The 24,008-nt window shown below is 45.7% G+C and overlaps 1 protein-coding gene across 3 annotated transcripts in view; it reads right to left on the bottom strand.

The window, feature by feature from the left end:
• evlb (Enah/Vasp-like b) overlaps nucleotides 1–22,332 on the bottom strand; it is a 48,496-nt gene extending 26,164 nt beyond the window's left edge. For 2 of the 3 annotated variants that reach the window (XM_084377930.1, XM_084377931.1), the window contains exon 1: nucleotides 8,006–8,757. In XM_084377930.1, coding sequence (XP_084234056.1) covers nucleotides 8,006–8,109 — 104 coding nt within the window. In that variant the 5' untranslated portion in view covers nucleotides 8,110–8,757. Of the gene's footprint in view, nucleotides 1–8,005; nucleotides 8,758–21,888 lie in introns of those variants that run through there. The other variant, XM_084377932.1, reaches the window with a different exon arrangement.
• Nucleotides 22,333–24,008: the final 1,676 nt, after the last annotated feature.

Genomic DNA, 24,008 nt, shown 5'->3' with positions numbered 1-24,008 from the left:
AAAATCAACTTTCAGAGACTTGAAACTAGTCGGCTGGTTGATTTAAATGCCCGTTAGAGGCACTGACATTTAAGAAGCGGTTTTACTGCTCATTCACATAATCCTTTTTAATGGTGTTGTCAGAGTTGTTTATGGGGTTTTGTCAGCACCAAAGCTTGTAAATTCAGTGTTTACTGGGAAAATTATACTGAAATTTCGGAGCATCTTAGAAGCATCCCAGACAAACAGGGATGCTTGGAGAAAAACAATAATCTGTCTTTAAAATTTGAGTACAACACAGACACGTTTTTACTTTTAGCAAATATATTTGAATTCTAACCCTATTTTCTAACCAACCATCAGGCTTCAAGACTTTAAAGAGGTCATATTATGCAAATTTTCAGGTTTATACTTTTATTCGGGGGTCCTATGAGAACAGGTTTACATACTTTAATTTTCAAAAAACACATTATTATAGCATCCCTTTTCATTCTGTGTCTTGAACGCTCCGTTTTAGCTACAGAGTGAGACATCCAGCCTCTGTTCAATCTTTGTTGAGAGTTGCACATTACTTAACGGGCAGGATGTAGCCAATCAGAGGCAGAGTAGGGCGGGTCATGCCGAGCAAGGTAGTGTGATCTAAAATGACGCTGCTACAGCTGGTAACTATGGCAGCGGTACAGCCGTATATATTTTATAACATGTATATAAATATATATTTATATAACGCCTGTTACATAGTGACGCACGTAAGTTACAGAAGTAAAGGCTCGTCTCCAAACCAGGCGTTTGTGGGAGAGAGTAACTCCCTCTGGCGTGGACTTTTTCACTTCGCAGACCTTTTACATGCACAAAAACGCTCCATAACACAATAAAGGAAATACAAAAACCCCCAAAAAGCATAATACGACCTCTTTTGCAGTTACTTCGTTGTGTATTTTCGGTCCCGTCCATCTCTATGTGATGTGACGTCCGCTACGAAGAGTTACACAAAAGCATGCTAATGAAACAGCATGTCTCTGAGTGTGTGTGTATTTGAATGCATGCCACAGCCTGGAGACCCTGCAGAGATGACACACACACACACACACACGCACACACACGCTGGACGTCACATGCACACATAACAAACACACACTCCTAGACTCTAGTGCCGACTGCTGAGACCACGCAAGAGCACGCTAATCTGTTGGCATGACAACTGGAGTGGAATATTCGCTTGGCCTAGAAAATATGGCTGTGAAGAAAAGATGAATGAGCAGCGAGATATGGATGAAAAAAAAGAAAAAAAAAAACCGGCAACATAAGCCTTCAGACAGTCGACTCCTTAATTACAGACGCCGATGTCTTTGCAACAATGCTGCGCAGAGTCCTGTCTCATCCCCTCATCATCAAAGTCTCACGTGGCTGCAGCTGTGTGTTAGCACGGGTGTATGCCTCCATAGGAGTGTGTGCGACGTACCGCTATAGGATAATGTATGTCGCCTCGGAGGCAGACGCTACACAATCTGCAGACCGTACACACAATGTTTTTCCGCGTCTGCTGTACATGTGGCCTTTGCTTTGGGGGATTTGTTATTCACTGTTCAAACCGCTAATAAAGCCTTTAAACGTCTCTGACAGTCCGCAGAGGTCATCTGGGACGGCCGAAAAGGAATAAAGCCACATTCTGGCGCCATAAAACAGGTTTGAGTTTATGGTTTAATTCGTGCTGAGAGCCCGTGAAGAGAGTGCAAGGATGAGGTTTCTTTTACTGCTGCTCCGCATGATCGCATAAAGCATTTAAGAGTTTCCTCAACCCCGAGCGCTAATGCTGAGAGTCTGAAAAAGCAGCACAGCAGTAGGAAAATCTCGTTGGGGAGGGCAGATGCAGGAGGTTTTTCTTGTGAGATCAGGTACTCTCTTTGGCCGATAAACGCAGGTATTATGAAGTGCGACGGACGAGGAAATCTTGCCTTAGACACACGTAGAGTTTAAGTGGTGCGTCAGCGGTTCGAGGGAGGTTGTTTTAATTTCGTCGCCAAAATGGCGGGTACGCGAGGTCGAATACAGAGCTTACTTCGGACGGTCTTAACTCTTAACTGCTGTCCTCGCGTCGTCTTGTTCCCTCCTGACTTATCCTCCCATCACCGGGAGATGACGCCAGGCGGAACGAGTGAAATTAAAGAGGGGACCGTCTGACCCCGCTTGGCTCATATCAGAGAGACAGAAGAAGAGTGGAAAATAACTGAGGCTCTCAGTGCCGGAGGATTTAGTCTTCGGATGGTCCTTTATGTCTCTGCAAAGACGGCCAAATCCTCTGACATAACAGAAGCATCGGCAGAGACAACACATGGTCAATAGATCCCTGATGAGTTGACTGCAGTCCTGAACAAACAAGTTAATCTGCTGTGAACTCAGAGCAACCGAACGCACAGCACAGATTTGATAATGTGCAGGCAGATGAGATATGAATCCTGCAGGTGCATGAAGATCACTTTAAAGAATAATTCCACATTATGGGAAATAATGTTATCTGCTTTCTTGCCGAGAGTTAGATGAGAAGATACCCCTCTCATCAAAACGTCATAATCTACAGCGTGTCACCTGAGGCACAGCCACGTCAGGTACTGCAGTTCGTCCAATCAGTAGTCATCCATCACTCTATTGGTTTATTCACATGCTAGTAAATGAGGTTATGTGATGTTTGAAAACAGAAAAGGACGTTAAATCCACCATGAATTACCTGAAAAAAGATTATGGATGCCTTCAAGATCACGATCATGATCACCTGGTTAGCTTAGCTTAGCATAAATAAGAGGAACAGGGAAAACAGCCAGGTTTAGAGGTGCCCAAAGACTTTGGACAGAGCTAGGCTAGCTGTTTCTCCAGCTTGTGCTCGGCTAAGCTAACTGCCTCCTGGCTCAAGTTTCATATTTAGCCTATTAGACACATATGCTATGAGAGCATCTTCTCATCTTGCTCTTAATAAAAAAGCAAACAAGTCTATTTGTCAAAATGCTGAATGTAAGATATGACGACCTGTCGAAGATAGCTCCAAAATTTTAGGGGGAAGCATGAAAGCTAACTGCTGCTCACTATACTATTTGCTGTAGCTAGCTTTGGTTGTAGCAACTAGCTGCCATTAGCAAGGTAGCTCAGTTAGCCATACAGTGGGCAATAAAACTCAGCTCAAACGTGAACACAGCCTACGAAGACTGACGGAGGTGAATTTAACGACAAGGGATTCAGTATGGAGGCGATTTACAGCAAATTATGACTATGACTATGTACAAGCAGACAAGGCAGGCGGGGACAGGACATCACCTCTAGGTGGTCAGAGCTAGCTGGTTAGCATGCTAACTTCAGCAGACGTGTCTTCAACACAACACATATACGTCTTTGACATAATGTCAGCACTGTTTCTTCTTGGTAATGTTTGTTTTGAATGTTTTACACTAAAATATTTCCTACACTTTAAAGGACATTTCATTTCTGATTCATGTTCGGCATTAAAGGCTTCAAGTCCAGCAAGAAGCCAGACATTCCTGTCTAGTATGTTGTTCGTGGGAATCTTGATCTCGGCTTAATGAGCACTTGTTGGAATGTTTAATACGGGCCGTGATGCCTCCGGCTGTCCTCGTCTACCTCCAGCTGAAGTTATGTGCTACTGTAAACATGTTAGAGGGAAAACTTTGTCTGCGTCGACCGCTAAGTGGCCGCATTCACGTAGGGAGGCAGGCGTCCTCCCAGTCAGACCCAGGCATGAGCCGCCGAAATCTAATGGCTGGGCTGAGACGTCCGACCCCACGCTGAGAGGAAGAGAGCGATAAAATGAGAACGAGCACCAGGGGAAAACGAGGGACAGGGAAATAAAGTGAAGAGCGTGGAAAGAGGAAGGGAGAAGAAAAATGAAGACAAGAGAGGGAGAGATAAATCTAAGGAGGCAGAGAGATACAGATTATAGGGAGCACAGAGGAGAGCGGGGGTGGCTTTAAATAAAAAATGCATGCGTCTCCGTTCGGCAGAGGGGGAAAAAAAAATTCCCAGCAGAGAGAAAGACTGTAGGTGAAGCGCCTCGCTGAAGCATTAACGCTCGGGAGCGTCTAAAAGAAACACTTCCTGGTGCCCGGAAGCAAACGAGGACGGAGGAGAGAGTGAAGGGAAGTAAAGAAAAAAAGGAAGCTGTGGCGATGCCCCGAGGCTGAGCGCTCTCTCCCCTGTGATGCCATTTAACTGCTGCTACTTACTGTGGAGAGTCGCACACAAACACACATGCACATGCACAAACACACACATACGCGGCGCAGACATGTTTACATGTGATCCATTTTACAGTCGAGCGTTTGCTGAAGGCCATTAGGTTAAGTGCTCTCCATTGCAGACTACAGTGGGACCTGATAGTCCACATAAAACACACTCACAGGCTCCTGTAATTGGCCGGCTCGTCCTCTTTTTCGCAAAAACACGCACAGCGCCGTAGCGGACATGTGGGTTTGTGCGGCTCCTGTCTGTGCCACGAATCATCAGTCAGTGGACTCAACGACCCAGAATATTTCACAAATTTCCGGCAGTGCTTTCTTATGTTTGACATGCACGTGCGGTGGAGTCCGTCTCCAATCTGTCAGGCCACGGTGCACTGAGGGAGTAATACAGACATTTGATCTCCTCTGGGAATCCTGAAAAACAAACGGCACTTCCATCATCGCAAGACATAATCCTCAAGCAATAACGTACATTACAGCAGCTCTTGGACTGAAGTCAAAGGCTTTCAAGGTGAATACGAGGAGCGAGCTTCCTCATCGTCTTCTGGAAGGAAAGCTTAGATCAGAATCATATTTCCTTGTTTTTTAACAAGGTAAATTACCGTACAGTGACCTGGAAAATGATCTGTCTTTTGCAAAGTTGACTTTGAGAACTCGCTCCTCCGGCTGACACAAGTCCTCCAAACCAGATGACACAAAACTGCAGGTCATTTGGCGATAATGCCTCCGAATCAAACCATTTGAGCGAAGAAACAAAAAAAAAAAAAAGGTTGATTTGGGTGAGGTTAGGGAAAGATCACGGTCACAGTTAAATGATGCTAATGCTGACTGTCATCATGCTACTTCTGCCTCTGTTACTGAGACAGAAAAGTCACAATCCACATGGACACAAGACGTCCTTGTCAGTTAATGTAACATAGGTCCTTTTAAATATTTGATCATGCGACCAGTGCAGTGCAATGTCAGCTGACAGTGGAAAGACACAGCGTTGGCTTTAGCCTCCTAGCTAATCTAAACAGTAGTAAAACCAGCCAAAATCATGCTAGTTCATTGTTAATGTGGACAGATGTTCCAGCACAAGAAGACAAATTTAGCAATGTCACTATGTGGATATCACACCTGAAGGGAAAGTGGCTAACGGTTAGCAGGCTGTAGCACAGCAGCATCGCTAGCAGTGGTTAAAATGAGGCTGAAACAACAAGAGATATTTCTTTTTTTCTCCTGGTAATACTTTTTTAAAATATTATTTAAAAAATCCAGCCCATCCTCACCAGAAAAACAGACATTTATCTGTGCAAGGAGCTTTTTATGACCCATGTTTACGATGATTGTGGCTGCAGTAATCAAGACGCTAGCAAAGGAGGAAGTCAGGTGTCGGGTTTGAGGACAACGTTCACGTAGGGAGGAGTTTGGGTTGAATGGATTGGTCAAACACAACCAGACACTAGCTAGCGTACCTCTTCAGTCGTTTAGTGATGAGACACATCAGAACACATCTTTCTAGTATTTTGTTTTTGTCAATGAACATAAGACATGAGGGCAAATAAAAAAAATAATGAATGAACTGCTTCAGAAACAACAGATACCGTTGCACTGGATCTCCAGCATAAGACACAATCGCACACATTACCGAGAAGGTCGGGTTCTTCTCCCTATGGAGCTCGAAGAGGCAGTGAAGCAGAAGATCTCTCTCCCTCCATGTATGTGTGTGTGCATTTCTGTGCATACATGTGCTGTACATGTCTCTGCTGCACCGGTTGTCATGGTTATCTGGCCATACTCTGGCTCCATCGACTTCGGTCACCATGGAGCCCGGGGTTGGCTCTAATGTCCCAGCATCCTTTGCGTATGTTTTTCCAAGGCGTGTGCCACACACCAAAGCCCCACCAAAAAAACCACCATCGTACATATTTTATTTATTTTTTTCCTACAATCACTCCTTGCTCTTCCACTTCCTCCCCCATCCGTCTCACTGGTTCCCTCTCACATTTACAATCCACTCTCTCTCTTCCTTTTGCTTAGCTTTGCTTTTCTCACCATCCCCCCCTCGCTCTCCTGGTCTCCCATGTTCTCTCCCTCTCATCTCGTTTCCCTCCTCTGCCTCTCGCTTTCCCTCCAGTCTTTCTTCTTCTTCTCCTCTCACTTAGACCTAACGAGCTCACCTTGCTAATAACACGGTGATTGACACCGCTGTGTTTCTGTGTCCACTTCCCGTTTACTGGCGAACTAACTTCAACGGCGAGGAAAAAACCTGACAAGTGATTAATCCGTGCAGAAATGCATTTACGTTGCATTTGCAATAAATCCTCTCGCTGCTTCTGTAAGTGAGTATTCATTGCATAAAATCTGATTTGTGAAACATTAACATTGCTTAAGGGGCCTGGATTGGTTTTATGAAAACACGTCGCACTTTTTAATCTCTTTAATCTCTGCGAACGCTCACAGTGTGTGTGCATGTGTGTGTGTGTCGGTTACGTGTTCTTCCTCCAGCGAGGAAGAGGAGAGGTGTGAGGCTCAGCCGGAAATGTGCGAGACTGTGTTTTTCCCGTCTGCACGGATGCATCAAACGCTGATGTTTGCTGACATTTCCTGATGTTTGCCGATGTGGACAGTTCAGAAGAGATCACTGAGGTGCGACTGCGGTGGATCGAACCTGTTTGTTTATTTCAAATAACCCTTCTGTACTGTTAGACAAACAGCAGGCATGACTTGGCAACGGCACATCAGAGTTGAAAATGTGATTATTTAAGAGTTGTTCCAGGATTAAATTAAAGCGGGTGCGGACTAATTAGAAAAATGGGCTTTCTCCCGGTGATGCCGCCCAGCTCGGACTCCCGTGGCGCCATCGGGGAGCTCGGCCAGGCCGTGATAGTGACACGCTGTAGCCCCATAAAGCTGCTCCAGCCTGGAGCACCAGCCAAACTAAAAGCTGCTTAGTGGGGCGAAACTCTGGCTGAGTCCCTTAAAGCTGCACTAATCAGAGCTGTTAGAGGAGGAATCGACAAACGTATCGCACACAAGATTACAAGAACGTCTCAAAACATGCATGCAAGGATGGATGGATGGATGGTTGGATGGATGCAAGAACAGGTGGCTGAGGAGAAGGTGAAATAATTGTGAATGTGTGAGAGAAAAGACAATTATCTCCTGCCACACAGCATCAGGTCTGACTTCTTGCACGCCCAAATGCAACAGCTCCATCCGGCACAATTACATCTGAACAAGACAAAGAGCGGGGAAGCTGTTGCATCTCTGAGCATGCGTCCTCAAGCGCTGTGCAACCATGACGGCAGGCGTCGGCTTGTGGATGCAACAAGCCACCCTGAGCACTTTCAGAAAGAGGGGCAGAAAAAGAAAAGAGGCGTAAACGCAGAGAACAAAAGAGCCACAGAGGCGGCCGACGAGGGGGCTACAGCGGCCGCGGCGCCCTGGGATGGCAAATATAACACAACCGCTGCACTGTCAACCCCTCTGTCCAAACTTGGCAAGCTCCTCCATAGGCCATCAATGCCCTCTGCTTCTCCCAGGAGCCTAACACTTTCCTGCACGGCTAGCTAACACATTAGCATGCAGCCCCATCCCCCTGCAAGGGCAACCAGCCACTCGCAGCAGCACTCATCATACACAGGAACGCTTCATATGCAGCAGCAGCAGCTGGGGATCTGCTGGAAACGACAGTCGAGATGCTCTAGCTTAAATTTTTGGGTGGATCCAAAAGGCACAAAGCAAACGGAGACTACAGATCTGGGTGTCTCCAGTGATGGATCTCTTGGAAAGCCTACCTGACTTTGAACTCAGTGAGCTGTGGTGGTGGTGGCTGCGCCCCCGGTTCAGCGCAGTAGATCTGGGGGAAGTAGAATCGGTGCGACTGAAGGTTGATGTCCATGGTGTCCACGCACAGGTCGGACCTGTTTTGCGACTAGAAAAATGGAGGAAAAAAAATAGCTTATTTTCCCTTTTGTCTCTCCTGAATTCTGGCCGCTGACACTTTCGCTAAAGGTCGGAGTTCAGCCGCAGCATCCCAAGTCACCTTCTCCCCAAGTGGTCGCAGGGCTACAGAGCGCTACCGCCAGGAAGGCATCCCCCTCCTCTTCGCCTCCACCGCGCACAGAGCATTCAATCACCTCTGCTGCCCGGCACCGAAACAGGCACACTAACCTATTTCCCCACTAGCAGCCACTGTACACTCAGCAGCTGTGTGCACAAGAACAAAGATGACTCCGGGAAAAAAAAAAAAAGATGCTGAAGATCCTAAAGACAACAGGAGTGACAAAAAATAATCCCGGTTTGTGGTTCGTCAATTCATCCTTTGGCTGGCGGAGGAGAAAAAACGAGGAGAAAATGAAGGAAATGTTTGAAGAGTTAGGCTTCAGAAAAAAATATGAGAGCAGCTCTCAGCCACATACAGAGGAGACTGAATGGGAGATGAGAGTCCTTTGGTTTTTACGCTTCAGAGACAGAGGAGGGGGGGAGAAAGAGAGAGAGAGAGATGGAGATGGAGAGAGATTCCCGGTGCTGTGAGGCGTTGCCCTCGCACTGCCTCTCCTCTCTGTGTCTCATTGGATTACCTCCTCCCTCTCCACCCCTCCCTCCCTCCCACCTCCCCTCCCATCCTCCCCTCCCAGCTGTGACAAGAGCGATGGGCCGCCAGCCCCGGAGGCTGCTGGTCCTGCCCCTCCTTCCCCTCCTTCCCACTCTCTCTCCTCTTCCTCCCCTCAACACGCCCTGCTCTCCTCCAGGATTGGCCGAGGAGAGGATGCGTAAGCCCCGCATGGAAAAAGGGAAGGGAGGCGAGGAGGAGGAGGAGGAGGAGGAGGAGGAGGAGGAGCAACAGATTTTAATTCATCTGATGGCTCCCATCTTTTCTCGCATATGATTTGAGGTGGCGTGTCGGGGCTTGGGTAGAGCTCTGGATGCAACACAATTGCACACACACACACACACACACACACACACAGAGGCAAATACACACACTGATCTGACTGCTGTTCATTAACAGGAAGGGACACAGGTGCAGATTAAAGAAACAATGCATCCCTCTGTTGGAGTTTGGTAACATGTGGCTCAATGTAAACCACACACAGCTGGAGGCGTGTGTGTGAGGACGCAGTCACGTGCGCATCAGCTGTGAAATTTAATTAAATTAAATAGTGGGGTCATTAAAACAAACAGGAAACCAAATTTGAGCACCCAGTCCCAACATTTTCCTCTTTAACGTTTCCTCCGGATGCATGCAGATTATAAATTACATACAGTGAGTGGTGCGTCGGCCATAACCACTAATCTTCTGGGTCGGTTCCAGTGACCAATAAATCCCTCCCATATTTACTGTACGTCCCTCTGACATCGCAGTAACGCTCTCTTTCTAGTACAGCTCACATCACCCACATCTGTCCTGCTGTGTTTTGCCAGCAGGCAATTTCATTGATTGCACACAGACCACAGAGCTGTTGGATGACACGGTTCGCTCTGTAATCGGCGTGGAGGGCAGTGGACGCTGCAATTTGGCAGCGATTAAGTCCTGTTTACTCGCCCGGCCGACGGTGGTGTTTGGCCACAAATCTTCAATCCAATAAAAATGTGTTTCGTGCGCTTTTTATATCCGTGTGATATTAGTTCACGTATCTGCCAGAACCCCCGGAAGAAACATATTTACTGCGAGTGAGATGCAAATATCTGCTTGCAATGTGTTGCATCATGAAGCCCCCATAGAGAAATGAAGTGTCATTACAGCTCCACAGCGATTTAAGCAGATTTAAAGGGGTACTCCAGCTATTTAGTCCCGCACTTTCATGAGGTCGGGAGGATTGTGAGAGCGAGAGTTTAAAAGAAACGGTCAGAATCAGAGCTGAGATATGCTGATGTTTGTGGGCCGAGTTTCAAGAACGCTGGATGCCGCCCAGAATCATGATTAGGTAAGAGGCAGGCTGAGTAATGCTGCCCATGACGAGTAAATTGTAAATCATTGGTGGCATTTATGTAAACAGATGCAACCGCACCAATGTGACGTCTTCAGCTGTGGTGATTTCTCTACCGCCACATTGGCGTCTTCCATTTATCTGATGAAGATCGAGATACTTGGCCACTAGCGGGGCTTTATGGGCTAACATTAGCAACCCGGGCTGCTACTCTGCCAGACTTCAGTTAAATTTTGTGTGTCATAAGCCATCAAAAGACGGGAATGCAACATTGAAATAGATCAAAATGTGGGGCTGCCGTGCACAAATCAGCTATAGCAATGCAAAGTTTGCTAGCTGGCTAGTTAACTTCTGAGAAGTTAACTACCAACAATCACTACCAGCAAACTGGTAGTGATTGTTTCACGCTCGTCGTAAAGAAAAGTAGCATAATTCATCGAAACAAACACTCGGTTTGAAGTGTTCCTCCGAAAAAAAACCTCATTTATTTCCCCATGGTATGGCGCACCTGTCCTAGGGGGCACTCCTGCTAGGTTTTCAAAAGCATTAACGATGGCTGAATGCACACGCAGCATCACGCTGTTTCGTCTCAAACAGTCTTTTCGGAGGCCTTTTTAAAGCGACCGTAGCTGTAATGACGAGTCTGTGTGTGAACACTTCACCCTACCCAACTATACAAACAAGAATGAAACACCCTACATCTACGTGTAGGCGTGAACAAGCTAAATGCAGGGGTAGGGCGAAATGGTAGCGGCATGGGGTGTATTGGGATTGGGCCTCTCTTCAGATTATTGTTTCAGCCCACTTATTTAACTGAAACATAGTTGACCTATATGTGACACCACAGACTGCACTATAAACATTTCCCCCCTCACACTGGCTGCTGTTTTCATTATTTTCTGAACATGTGACAGATGCGGGTGATGTTTCGTGGTCCATGTGTGAGTATATTGTGGCGTTTCAGCCTGATTTACGAGCTACACGAACTTCCACAGTGGCCAGTGTGTGTCCAGATTGAACACATGACAGTTCAATCAATGGATGACATTCTTTCCAAATTAAACTTCGGCACGCCACGGGCTGCATCCCTTTCTCTAAAAAACCCCTCGCTGTGATTCACTGAGTGAGGACGCAGACTGTGAAACCGGCCGATGCAGCACACTGGGCTGCATTTATATGAAAGCAAAAGGGCATGAATCGTGTCTTGTCTGTGAAAAGGCAGCGAAAAGACTTGCTCGCCTACTGAACAGCAACAAGTCATTCATCCTTCATCTCTCGTTTTCTGTTCAAGAAGAGAAATACTTGTTTAACATCATATTCTGGCTGTCACAAGGGACACTAGCCTTCACCATGGTGTGTTTGTGTGCGATGGTGAGTGTGTGTGGGTCCTTGGCCTCGTATCTGAGCAGCGGAGACACAAAACAAACTGAGTACGGGAGGGATAAACAAAAGAAAAAAGACAGAAAGGGGTCAGAGATCGAGAAGAGAGGGGGATTGATTTCACGACAAACGGATGAGGGAGGGCGGAAGGTGGACAGGTAGAGAGAGTCGGGGAAGGGGAGGACACGAGGGAGGGAAAAAGATGGAGAGAGAGGCAACAACAGGACGGGAGAGAGGACATCCAGCCTACAGTGCACACCCATCCCCCATCCCTCTCTCTCAGGTTCGACCCCGGCAGCAGATTGTATCCTAATCCTCAAAGCTACACACCTCCGATTCCTACTGTGTGTGTGTCTGTATGTTTGACCAAGTGTGTGTTTGTGTGTGTTTGAGTGTGTGAGAGAGAGTTGCCAAGTGCTACTGTAACAACGTGGCTATTAGCATACAGCAGGAGGGATGGCCTTCTGTCTGACGCACAGCATGACTGAGGGAGTGCATGTGAATGTGTGTCATGAAGTATGTGTGAGCACGTGCGAGTGAGTGTGTGTGTGTGTGTGTGTGTGTGTGTGTGTGTGTGTGTGTGTGAGGCGGGGAGGATGAAGGACAGACCGGGAGGATGTGATGAGAGGTTTGGGGTGAAAATGGGTGAATCACGCCGAGCAGAGAGGGCGAGAGAGGAAAAAAACCCACGATGCTGCCGGTGAGAAACCGTAGGGAAGGGTGACATTGGGTTTGGTAAAATGTGTGTGATGCTGAGAGCGTTTTGAGAGTCGAGGCTGTCACAATAAAAGTCGACTTTAATGAGCATAAACAAGCTAATTCTCCGTGGTGTGTACAAACTGTTCACACACTCACGATCACAAAGTCTAAATAAGCTGGATAAGTCATAAAATTAAAAGTATTTATGATGGAGTGCTGAGGATGAACTGAGGAGCCTCGCAGCCTGAAGAAAACAATTTTATTTGGGGTAATGTAAGTAAACTGAATATGTAAATGTTACATATTATGCCTTTAAGCATGGGGATCTTCTTCGTTTAGTGGTGCTCCAAACCCTGCTGACTTCATGACCTCCACACCCCGACCGGTCGCTGTCTGAAGTGTGGGTACATGTCTCCCAAAGTCTGAAATGTAACTCGCTGTAGTATCACGCTGGCTAACCTTCCTTCTGCTCGAGTAGGATATTGCTGTATTACTTCCTTTACCCACTCTGGTACTGCCAACATCATGAAAACAGACAGCACACAACCCTGCACGACAGTATCTGCTGTGCAGTGGGAGCATATTTCAAAAAGCATTTTGTTGACATACTGTAGCTGCATTTCTCTTTGCTGTGATACGCTAACACACATGAAGGAGCTGTCAAGTAGACACATCACACAAGCTGTCTGTGTACAACATGCCCACGCAGACACATGGCCACATACCAACACTACCGACCAGATATCTATAAAGTTATCGTCATTCATCCTGCTGCAGAGGAACAAGCTTCAACACCACCTCCACCAAGTTTGACAGATGGGTGTGTTGTTGGCTGTTGGATCCTTCCCCTGCGTTTTCTTCTTTCCATTACTCTGCGAACTACTCGAGAACTCAGGACATTTACTCACCTTTATCCTTTTTGTCACAGCAGAGGTTTGCACCTTTTGGTGAACTCTGACGAGCATTTTTTAACCTCCTAAAGTGGTTTTCGGCACCTTTTCATCACATTGATTCGATATCATTTCAGAAAAATGACCTCCCTTGAACTGAGAGCGAGAAAAGGGCAATAAAAGGGGCTATAATTCCTACACGATTCACCCGATGTACACGTGAACACCCTCGTATCAAAGCTGAGCTCGAGCACGTTGACGTCACTGCCATTGTTTCATCTGTAATCCAATGTGCGGGAGTCAAAGCAACTAAATATGTGTCGCTGTCCAAAGACCTGTTTTTACAGCGATCCAGTCCAGTGTTATTCTGCCTAATCCAATCTGACTTCCCTCTCCCTTCATCCCCACAAAACACCCACAATCCACCTGTACGCCGTCACGCTACACGAGGCAAAGTGAGGCTGGAGAAAAGAAAAGGGATTAAATGAGCGCGAGAGGTGTGACAGAGAGGAGGTTAAAAGATCTCTGACGCTTCCCTGTCTTCCCGGTTAACTCGCGCCGGCTCATCCTCTCAGGCCGCCGGATTGAATTTCAGCTGCAAACAAACACACACACACACACGCACACACACACGCTGTCTAACTCACATGAGCCGATCATTTTAATTACGGCAACACACCAATGGGAGCTGCTGGCAGAGGAGATACAGAGGAGGGGGGTTGTAGGGAGACGGAGCGAGGGGGAAAAGGAGGAGGGAGTGATTTCCCTCTCATTCACAAAGATTTGATTACCTCTCACACACACACAGACACACACACACACACACACACAAACGTCTGCGGGGATCATCCTCAGCGCTCTGCACTGTGACGCCTCAGTGTGCATAATTATGACTCATAAAACCACACTGCCGTCACCCAGAATGCACTGGGTGATCACACAGATTCAGCACAGAGGCGGGACACGTGACCTCACACCTGACACTGGATGCATCGCAGCGTTGCAACATCCTTCTTCCATTTTGTGCCGCGTTTGTCAGACCGCGTTACGACAACTGCGGCTCGCACGTGTGACGCGGCTGCAGCGTCGCGGCGTACGCCACAGCTCCTGAGATGTATAAATAAACACAAGTCGCATGCGAGCAGAGAAACTAAACGACGAGCAGCTGAACGTTCGGCGCTCTGACGGTGTCACAGATGTTTGTGCATTCTTGTTTCTGCCCCATTAACATTGTTTTTGTAAAAGGTTGGCTTACGATGGAGCCGATACATCTGCAAAATGAGAGAGAACTTGGAGACAGCCAATAAAAGCTTTACAGTTTCTTTGCAGCTGTTAGGAGAAATGTTCAGTCTTCTGTTTATACACAACAAAATGGAAAACTAATTGCTAGCAGTTGGATTATGTTGCTACATCTTTTCCGGTGCTTCATGGTCGGGGTGAGGACGAAGCACAGGTTTAAGTCAGAGTTACAGAGGAGAAGCCAGTGACCACAGTTCAAGACTGCTGTTCAATGTTTGTTGTTATGCTGCATTCAGGTGCTGTCGGAATTATCAGAGAAAGCTTTTTTTCCGACTGGGAAAAATTCATGAGTGCCCTCTCAAGTCGAAACAACTTGGAAAGTTGGCGAACATTTGGTACACGGGTTGCCAAAATGAGATTATATGACGCTGAAACATGGCAGATGAATGTAAACATTCGGTTGATGGTAAGAAACTTTTACCAAAGTTTTTGTAACTTGACAGGAAGTCTCTTGTGGCAACCAAAACAAGTATTTTTTAACTGAACATGATCTTTTTCATGCATGTTTGTGCCTAATCCTAACCACACCAGAGGCTTAGCATCGCTTTTAGGAGAGAGAAGTGAAAGACTGTTTAAAAAATGTCCTTTACTCTGATCAGCTGTAAGTGTTGGTGCTCTCCAACTAGCTCTGTTAACCCATCAAAGTTACGCAACATCTATTTTGGGTCAACTGTTCCATGTGCACAAGCTAATGGTGTAAAATAATCCATAGCTGCAGTCAATATTTGCCAAAACAGCAATCAACACATTCATTAACTTGCATTAACACCTAAATAATGCAAGCTGCATATCAAACTGCCACTTTTAAACACACATTAGCACATTTGTAGCAGACCTGCAGCAACATTAGCATTCATTTACAGTCATGTTTGAGACGTGGCCAACATTCACTCCCCTTTTAGCTCTTATTTTGGCCTCCACCAACACATGGGGGAAACTGTAAACTGCTAAACACTCCAGTATGTTCACCAGATAGTTGCTAATTTTGTCAATCTGCTGTTTCCAGCTTTTGTCTCTGGATCGTTTGCCTGTCGACACGACGCTAGAGCTGTGAGACTAAACCGAAACAGTCAGAGTACATGCTGTAAATAACAAACAAATATGCTGAAACTCTCGTAAAGCCGAGGTGATAATTATTTGTGTCTGTCATTTGACCCATTTTTAAAAAAATATTCATTACAGCAGCTTTAACTATTCACCAGATGGTGTTTTACTGTCGATGAAGCTGATGTCAGACCTACTTTTAGGACCATGAACGTTTACTACGTGGAGGGGAGAATGAGATGACCGCATCCTCGATAGCCTGCGGGTGAAAAATTTGTCAGAAGTTCAGACGTCTTTGGAACAAAATGCTAAAAAAAATAATAACCTCAACTTCAAGGTTGTAACTTCGAGACGAAGGTGTAATCAAGACGCACACCTGTGCAGCTTCAAAGCACACAGCTGTGCGGTGAGAACAAGACAGAAATCTGACCTCCGCTGCAGCTAGTCGGGACATTACAGCCGATAAAGCAAGACATTTTGATTTATTTCACCTCAGGCGCCAGATGTAAGCAATACTGGTTTACAGTGTAGCTGTATTATGGAAACACCAAAGTTATCCCCTCCTCTCTGAAGCTTGTTTTCACCTCCAGCGCAATAAGAAGTCACACATCCACTTCTATGGCTTCACCTCCATGTGTTCGCCATTGTCCTGCATTCATTCAGCACGCAGTTACTATTAATGCTCATGTGGGTCACACACATACCACCAACTGCTCCTGTCAATACACATCGGGCAACAGTGATGACGCCGGATCGATGGCGCCCGCGCTTCACATTTTCAGAGCACAATTCAAACACTCCCATCCACGCAAATGGAGGCGGCGGCGGCGGTGGGAGGCCACAGTGGGCAGGCTCGGGCCGCAGGCGGGGCCGCACATCAATCCTGCTGTCAGAGTTAATGAGAGGGGCGGGTGAGCCACAAGCAGATGCACTAAGCAGTCATTTAGTTATAGGATACGCAGCTTAACACGAGGGTAACAGGTGCACGAGGCTGCGAGTTGGTCAAAGAGGAACCTCTGGTGTGTGGAGTTACGAGCAGCACATCACAGCTACAGTCATTTACATAAATAGACAGTTAATATGAGTTAATTATGAATGAAATGTCTAATTAGCAGTTTTATAAGAAATATGGTAATGCAAAGTAGTGTTGTCACGATACCAACATTTTGGTATCGGTACCGGTACCAACATGTATTTCGATACTTTTCGATACCTTTCGATACTTTTTCAAATAAAAAGAGAACGCAAAAAATGTCATTACTTTACTACTTTATTTTAATAGAAAATCTTAGAACAATAACATATTAATCAGTAAATAAAATAAAATACCACAAAGACAAGCTTTTCTAATGCACACAATTTTCTCTCTATCCGGACCAGAAGCACCAGACAGATGGCGGCAACATCTCAACTTTGAACCAAAATGGCAAACTTCCCGTTGGACTGAGGTTGTGGGTCCAAGAGGCTTTTTTGTGCGTTTGGTCACGACACTTGTGCGTGCCGAAATTCATTAGTGTATGTGCATGTAGGAGGCGGGGCTTCAAGTTTGACAAAATGGCAGCTGTGAACCAAAGTGGCCGACTTCCTGTTGGACTGAGGGTTTCGGTGCAGAGGGGTATTTTGTGCATCTGGTCATGATACATATGTATATCGGAGGCAAAAGCTTTTGACAAGGTGTCATCATCAAGGTCTGAAGATGATATTTAGTGAGTGTGAAGTCTGTGGCGTTAAACCTGTAGGACTAGTAAAATAAAGAACGAGGCGTAGAAATGAAAAAAAAAATAATGGGAAAAGCCATAAGGGGGCTTTAGATCACATGACCTGGAAGCTATTGAGCTAACATGCTAATATTTACATATAACAATTAATAAAAATTAATAAAAAATAATAAAAAATATGAAAAGATGTAAAACGTAAAAACAAGAGGCGTATCTCATGCAGCCAGTGTAGTTACATGATCCCACACTGATTTTGAGTCAATTGATCACATGACCTGGAAGCTATTGAGCTAACATGCTAATATTTGCTAAAAATGCTAATATTTGCTAATAAAAATTAATAAAAAATATTTACAGATGTAAAATGTAAAAACAAGAGGCGTATCTCATGCAGCCAGTGTAGTTACATGATCCCACACTGATTTTGAGTCAATTGATCACATGACCTGGAAGCTATTGAGCTAACATGCTAATATTTACATGTACAAATTAATAAAAAATGATACAATTTTTAAAAAACTATTTAGAGATATAAAACGTAAAAAATAAGTCTTGCAAATTAGCGTGGCCTACATCACGAGATTCAACAGAATTCAGATTTTTTTTTTCCATGAGTAAATTACCTGTCGTTCCCTGAACTCAGTGTGCAGGTCTGGGTGCTTGTCCTTTAGGTGTTTGGAGGTGTTTCCGCCCTCAGCCATGCACGTTTTAAAACACCGTTTACAAAGTGGTGCGTCAGCGTTAATTGCCTCGCCTTGCTCATTTGTTTTTAAGCCAAAGTACTGCCATATCGCACTTCGCGCCCCCCATCTTAGTTTATGTGTGTTAGCATGCCAGCATTAGCTAATTAGCACTGAACTGAACTATTTTCCCCTAAAATAACAGCTTCAAACTCTGCTCAGAGCACAGCTGGGGGAGTTTACGTCACAATCACAGCAGCTTTACACAGCCGTGCTGCGTTCAGGAACACGGGGAGAGGGCAGATCGCACAAAAGTCAAGAAGTCGGCACAGTGTGTGGCACGTGAAGCAATAACAGAGGCGCACACGTATCCAGGAGTTACTGGTGCTGCCTTTACGAATCCCAGCCTCCTCATCAATAAGTGGGAGAGAGGGAGAGGCGGCGGAGGAGGAAACTGGAAAGATAAAATGAGGAATCAGACATTCAGGCTCCATCAATCCAGGGATCAGTCCTTCAACCTAAATCCCAGACTAGAATCACGATCCCTGGCTTTACTGTCCCAGGATGTTTCCCCCTGAGACCTGCAGCACCTTCGGTCCGTCCACAGCTGGAGGTAATAGAAACTAAGACCGCCTGTCTAATCTTGACAAATGAGAAACAGATACCGGAGCCGTGTTGGGTTCACTGCCTCGGTAATTGAAAAAGGAAAAGTCTAAATAGGATTAGATGTTCGGATCTACGGAGGATGATCGTTTGTTTGTTTTGATTTCACGGCCAAGAACACTTATTGAAGATGATGTACGAAATATGGCCGTTCATTTCCTGTCAAACGACGAAGCGGACAGATCTGCAAAGACTCGGATCCCTTAAAATCTGATCTTCTTTTTCCCCGAGAGGATACACAGACATATGTGTGCTGACAATGACTCTTAACCCTGACATGACCTTTAAAAACACTTCAACTTTAGTGTTTCCCCTTGGTGCTGCTGTATATCTGACCTTGGGTAATGTACGTTTGAACTGCGGCTCACAGCGCTGACAATCAATGCTCATTAGATCGCAGCACAACACAACTGTTTGTGCCCTACTAACACTGTCACACTCACACAGCCAGCACTGAGACACACTCTCCAACACACGCCGCAACACACTGGATGAAGCGCCGGCTTGTTGTGGTGAGTCACAGTCTATGTTGCCACCTACAGAGCACCTCTGTAAAGCACACGCTCGTCCTCATCGTCCGGAATAAACCACAGCTGAGGGTTTAAGTGGCTGTCGGACAGAAAAAAACCCTGAAATAACAAGTGTGTCAGCTGAGCAGACAGCTTGTCAGGCTGCTTTACATCACAACATAAGCTCCTCTGATAATTACACATCTCTGGCTGGCACTGCTTTATGAATCTATTTACACCGTCCACTTCATTCCAAGTGACAAATTAAATTTGACTGAGAGATGTCAGTGTGTCTGCACGCTAATGAAGATTGGATTGAAGTGTAGCGGTGATGCACGCCATCGTCCCGTAATAATTCAGCGCACAAAGGAAATGGGGAAGAGGAGGCCGGATCCAAACGTCCACACGGCCTCGCAGACTTCAGGTGTACGAGCTTGGATCTGTTTTGGATGATGTGCTGAGATCAAATGTCTCTTTTGTAAGTTGGAGGCAAAGGACAACATGTGTCAAACTAGCATTCAAGATAGATCACATGAGGCGAATACACGGTGATACAACCGTCGCTGAACGGTCTGCATAAACTGAATCAGCTAGCTACCTAAACAGAGGCAGATATTGAAAATTAGCATTTCTGGCTCACGCCGGCATATTTTCAGAAATGTTATAAATACGCACTCAGCAATAAAATAAGAGTGGAGTGACTTTGTTAAAATCAATTTTGCAACCTGTACGTATTTCAGAAAAAACACTTAAATAAATTGCTGCAGTAGTTGTAGTGTAGCTAACTGGCTGTGGCTACTTGTGAGTTACTGGGAAAATTGCAAAAAAGAAATGCGAATGCACAGAAAAGCAGTTTCTACACACTATATAAACTATATACAGTCAGACATTAGAGCTGCAGTTATTTTATAAATGTAAAACAGTGTTTTAGTTAAGTTTAGTATTGCTGCAGAGATGCTCTCTCCTACGAAGCTTGTTCTCCACATGTAATGAAAAACGTGTTCGGCAGAGACCGGGAGAATCGCCACATCATCTTGGACGCAGTCATTTTCAGTGACAATGAAAAGTTGCGATCATCCATAATAATTTATTTATTTATTTATTTATTATTTATTTATTTATTTATTTCGGCATGTTATTAGACAGTCATCATCACACATCATCTTAGTTAAAATCAGATAGTACACATGGCCGAAAGGGAAAGCGGGAGAAGCAGATGCTTATCTAGTCCCGCCCCCGTTGCCCACAGAATACATTATTTCCACAAGTTATATTTCTTTTGTATTTTGACGTACATGTTACAGCAGCATGCATTGAACAGAGCTGCAGTCCAGCTCTAGACAGTCAACAGACTACGTGTGTGTCTGCACAGTGTCTATATTGGTCCATCATGAGTGAACAACAGTCTCTACTTGTTGCCTGGAGTGTAACACAGTCATAAGGTGATCCAATCGATATAGGTTAGTTTCAGTTATTTGGTTGTTAACTGGGATGGTGTGAGAGCTAGTATTGCCGTCTTTATTCATCCATCTCTTCTGTAGCTTTCGCCGCGCTTAGCTTCACCAAGACCTCTTGGTTAGAAGCCACGTCTGCTCGCATCTTTCCCATGTACTCGCACATTGTGGAGATGCCAGATCGCATCTCCACCACAGCACTCCGAGTTTTGGCGTTGTCAGCCCTCACACTGGTCTGCTCGGCAGCGATCTTTCTCAGCTTCCGAAGTAGCATGAACATTCCATATCCCAGGGAGAGCATTCCGATTGTCATGAACGTGAATATGTACACGTCCTCAACGTCCTCTATATCCTCTATATGAATTACTTTGTATTATCTGTCAGAACAATCGCAATATCACTTTTTGAGCATGTCGTGCAGCGCTGACAGACGTGATGTCAAAGTGTTCAAGTGTGGACGTGGTGATTGGCTAAATCTGGACAGATGGTGATGACAGTGGCAGTGAAGCTGTTGATGCCTCCAGTCTTTAGTTTCTCCTCGTCCATCCTGCAGACTGCAGGTTCACAGTGAGTCTGTCTCCATCAGCAGAAGACAGAGCTGAGGTACCAGCAGCAGCAGCAGCAGCAGTGAGAGGCTGGAGAGGAGCTTGTTAAAACTGACCCACGGTGGTCACAATCCCCCTCTGACCTTGGTGCACACTCACTCACACACACACGCAAATATCAATGCCAGCAGCAATTAGAGGGAGCTCAGGGCTCCTCCTGTTCACGGTGAACCTGTGCCAAGCGCCGCCGCCCCACCCACCTCCTCCCTGTGGCAGCAGCCTCGCAGCTGATTGGCTGAGCCCCCCCCCCTACTAGCAACACCTCACCTGATAGGCTCCTGCAGCCCCGGGAGCTCGCATCCCCCCCCTTTAGACAGCTGTGTCTGTCTGAAATCCTCTCAGCTGATTGGTTCTCGGCGGAGGAAGGTGTGTGCGCGCGTGCGTGCATCTTAGATGACTCACACACATGTGCACGCTTTGTAAAACCCAGCGATCACACATGTGGAGCAATTAACGCGTGGGATTAATTATACACGTGCGGCGTGGTCTCCATGACAACAACGTCCCCCCCCCTCCTCCTCCTCCTCCACGTGACGCGTCAGAGCAGGAAGCCTCCAGGTGCTGCTCCTCTTAAAGCTCCATATACTGTCGGCCAACAGGTGACCCGCCGTGTCCCCCTCACACACACGCACGCACACACACACACACACATCACAGGCCTCTGCACCGACGCACAGCCCGCCTGTTGGCTGGATGTTCGGGCTCGGCTCGCTCCATCCTGTGGTGCCTCATGATAATGCGCAGTGGACTCAGAGCAGCCTGCGCGTTACTGTGCAGCAGAAAGAGCAACGCATGCTTGTGCTTACCTCATCTTCCTCTCCCGCCCGTCTGGATGAGATGGATGATGTTTTCTGCCCGCTCAGTGCTTCGTCCTTGAGTTTGAGTCCCAGTAGAAATAAAAAAAGATCCAGCAGCAGCAGCAGCAGCTCCGGGAGGGTTTAATAAAAAGCAGCCTGACAGTGAAGCCTGCAGCCGGCTGGGTGTGCAGATGTTTGAGGGTGGGAAGAGGCGACAGGGTGTGTGTGTGTGTGTGTGTGTGTGTGTGAGGGGGGATATGCTACAGCGGATGGACACAGTTTTCAGGTCGGTCTTGGTAAAAAATCAATTCTTGGTCCTCGGTGTCTCGTCAGGCGGCTGGTGGTGCGGTCGAGGCCATCTCAGAGGGCGGCACGCCGCTGTCCGCAGGACGAGGAGCCGGGCGGAGTGGCTGACAGCGGCTTGTGAGGTGCCATCTTTTCCTCCCTTCAACCACTGGGAGGCTGCATGTGGAGGGAGGGAGGGAGGCAGGAGGGAGGGAGGGAGGGAGGGAGAGGGAGCAGGCTGCTGAAATATTCAAGTGTTTGGTGGTTTCGCTGCACGGTGGCGCCCTCAGTCTGGTGATGCAGCTGCAGGCAGGCAGGTGGAGAAAACAAACGCACACCGCCTGCTTACAGAATAAGTCCAAATAAATAAATAAATAAATATATATATTTGTAACTAGAGGAAAATAACACACACACACACACCTCTAAAATAATAATTAAAATATTTTTATTCCAGTAGAAAAACAAGAGTTTCATGGAGATATTAGAGATGTGATTGGATATAAAATACTTAATACTTATACTACTTATACTTATATAAGCCTTTAAGACCCTGCAGAAATAGTATTGTGTTATTGCATGGTGTGTGTATCTGAAATACACTTTGCTTAAAGGCGAAAGAGTATTCAAAAGTACGAGCACAGTCACAGTACTGAAATATTACTCAATTACAAGTAAAACTGGTATTAAAGTAGTTTTGTGACTAAGTAGATTACATGACGTGATGCATACCTAAGTATGAGGAAATTACAGCTTAAAAAAGTACTTATAAAAGTACAAGTACCCCCAAAAATGACTTCATTAAAGTAATTAGAGTAGCTGTAATGAGTTACTTTCACCCCTGCTTAAAGGCAAATATATAACGTTTCCATCATATTTCATAATATGTGTATTAACTGAGTTTAAAGCTGTCACTGTTTCATCTCTCATGTCTTCTGTTTCTTCCTCTGAGATCAACCCTCCTGATGACATCAGTGGTCCAACATGCTGCTGAACAGAACCATCCAGTGTTTAATGTGTCAGTGGACATGATGTGGTTCTGTATTTAAAGGGACACACACACACACACACACACACACACACACACACACACACACACACACCTGTCAGCAGCCACGATCACCCGGCTCAACATCTGTCTCTGTAACAGCCAGCTGCTGTTTCATGAGGACAGACGGGCTCAGTTAAATCTCCACCGAGGACCAGAGTGTGTCCGTCTACGGGCTACTTACTGGACGGGTCCACTCCTGTAGCCTCCGTGCTTCAACGTGGTTTCAGAATTTAGGGCGTTTTGGCTGCTCTTTATTAATACTATTTATTTTCTTTTAATTATTTTTTTTTTATTCATATAGCACCTTTAAAAACAGAGTTTACAAAGTGCTGTGACAAACAAAGCAAAAAGCAGGAAACTCAGGAAGACAATATTCCTGAATAAGCACTAAACAGTCGAGCCAAACACGAGGAAGCAGAACACAACATGTAAAAACACAAAAAAATCTAAATGAGTTATTACAAGTAAAAGTAATAAAAGTGATAAAACAGGAAAAAATCTACGGAAGCCCTAAAGGGCCATGCATTCATACATTTTATTTCCTCCGTTTTCCCGTGATAACGAGTTAATTTCATTTGTTTTCTCGAGATCTCGAGTTATTATCTCGAAATAACAACTAACAACTTTAGGGCTTCCGTAAAAATCACAGAAAAGGAAGAGAGGGAGAAGAAAAAAGAAAAATAAATAGAAGAAGATAAAAATAAGGTGTTGTTTATGTACTGTGTGCTAAAACCTAAAAGAGTTTCACTTCACATCCACTTCCTGTGGATAACATCATACTGGGACAACACTA

Source organism: Pagrus pagrus, assembly GCF_965226575.1.
Source record: "Pagrus pagrus genome assembly, chromosome: 16".
Classification (NCBI taxonomy): domain Eukaryota; kingdom Metazoa; phylum Chordata; class Actinopteri; order Spariformes; family Sparidae; genus Pagrus; species Pagrus pagrus.
The sequence above is the reverse complement of the archived record's forward strand: the minus strand, read 5'-3'. Positions and strand labels throughout refer to the sequence as shown.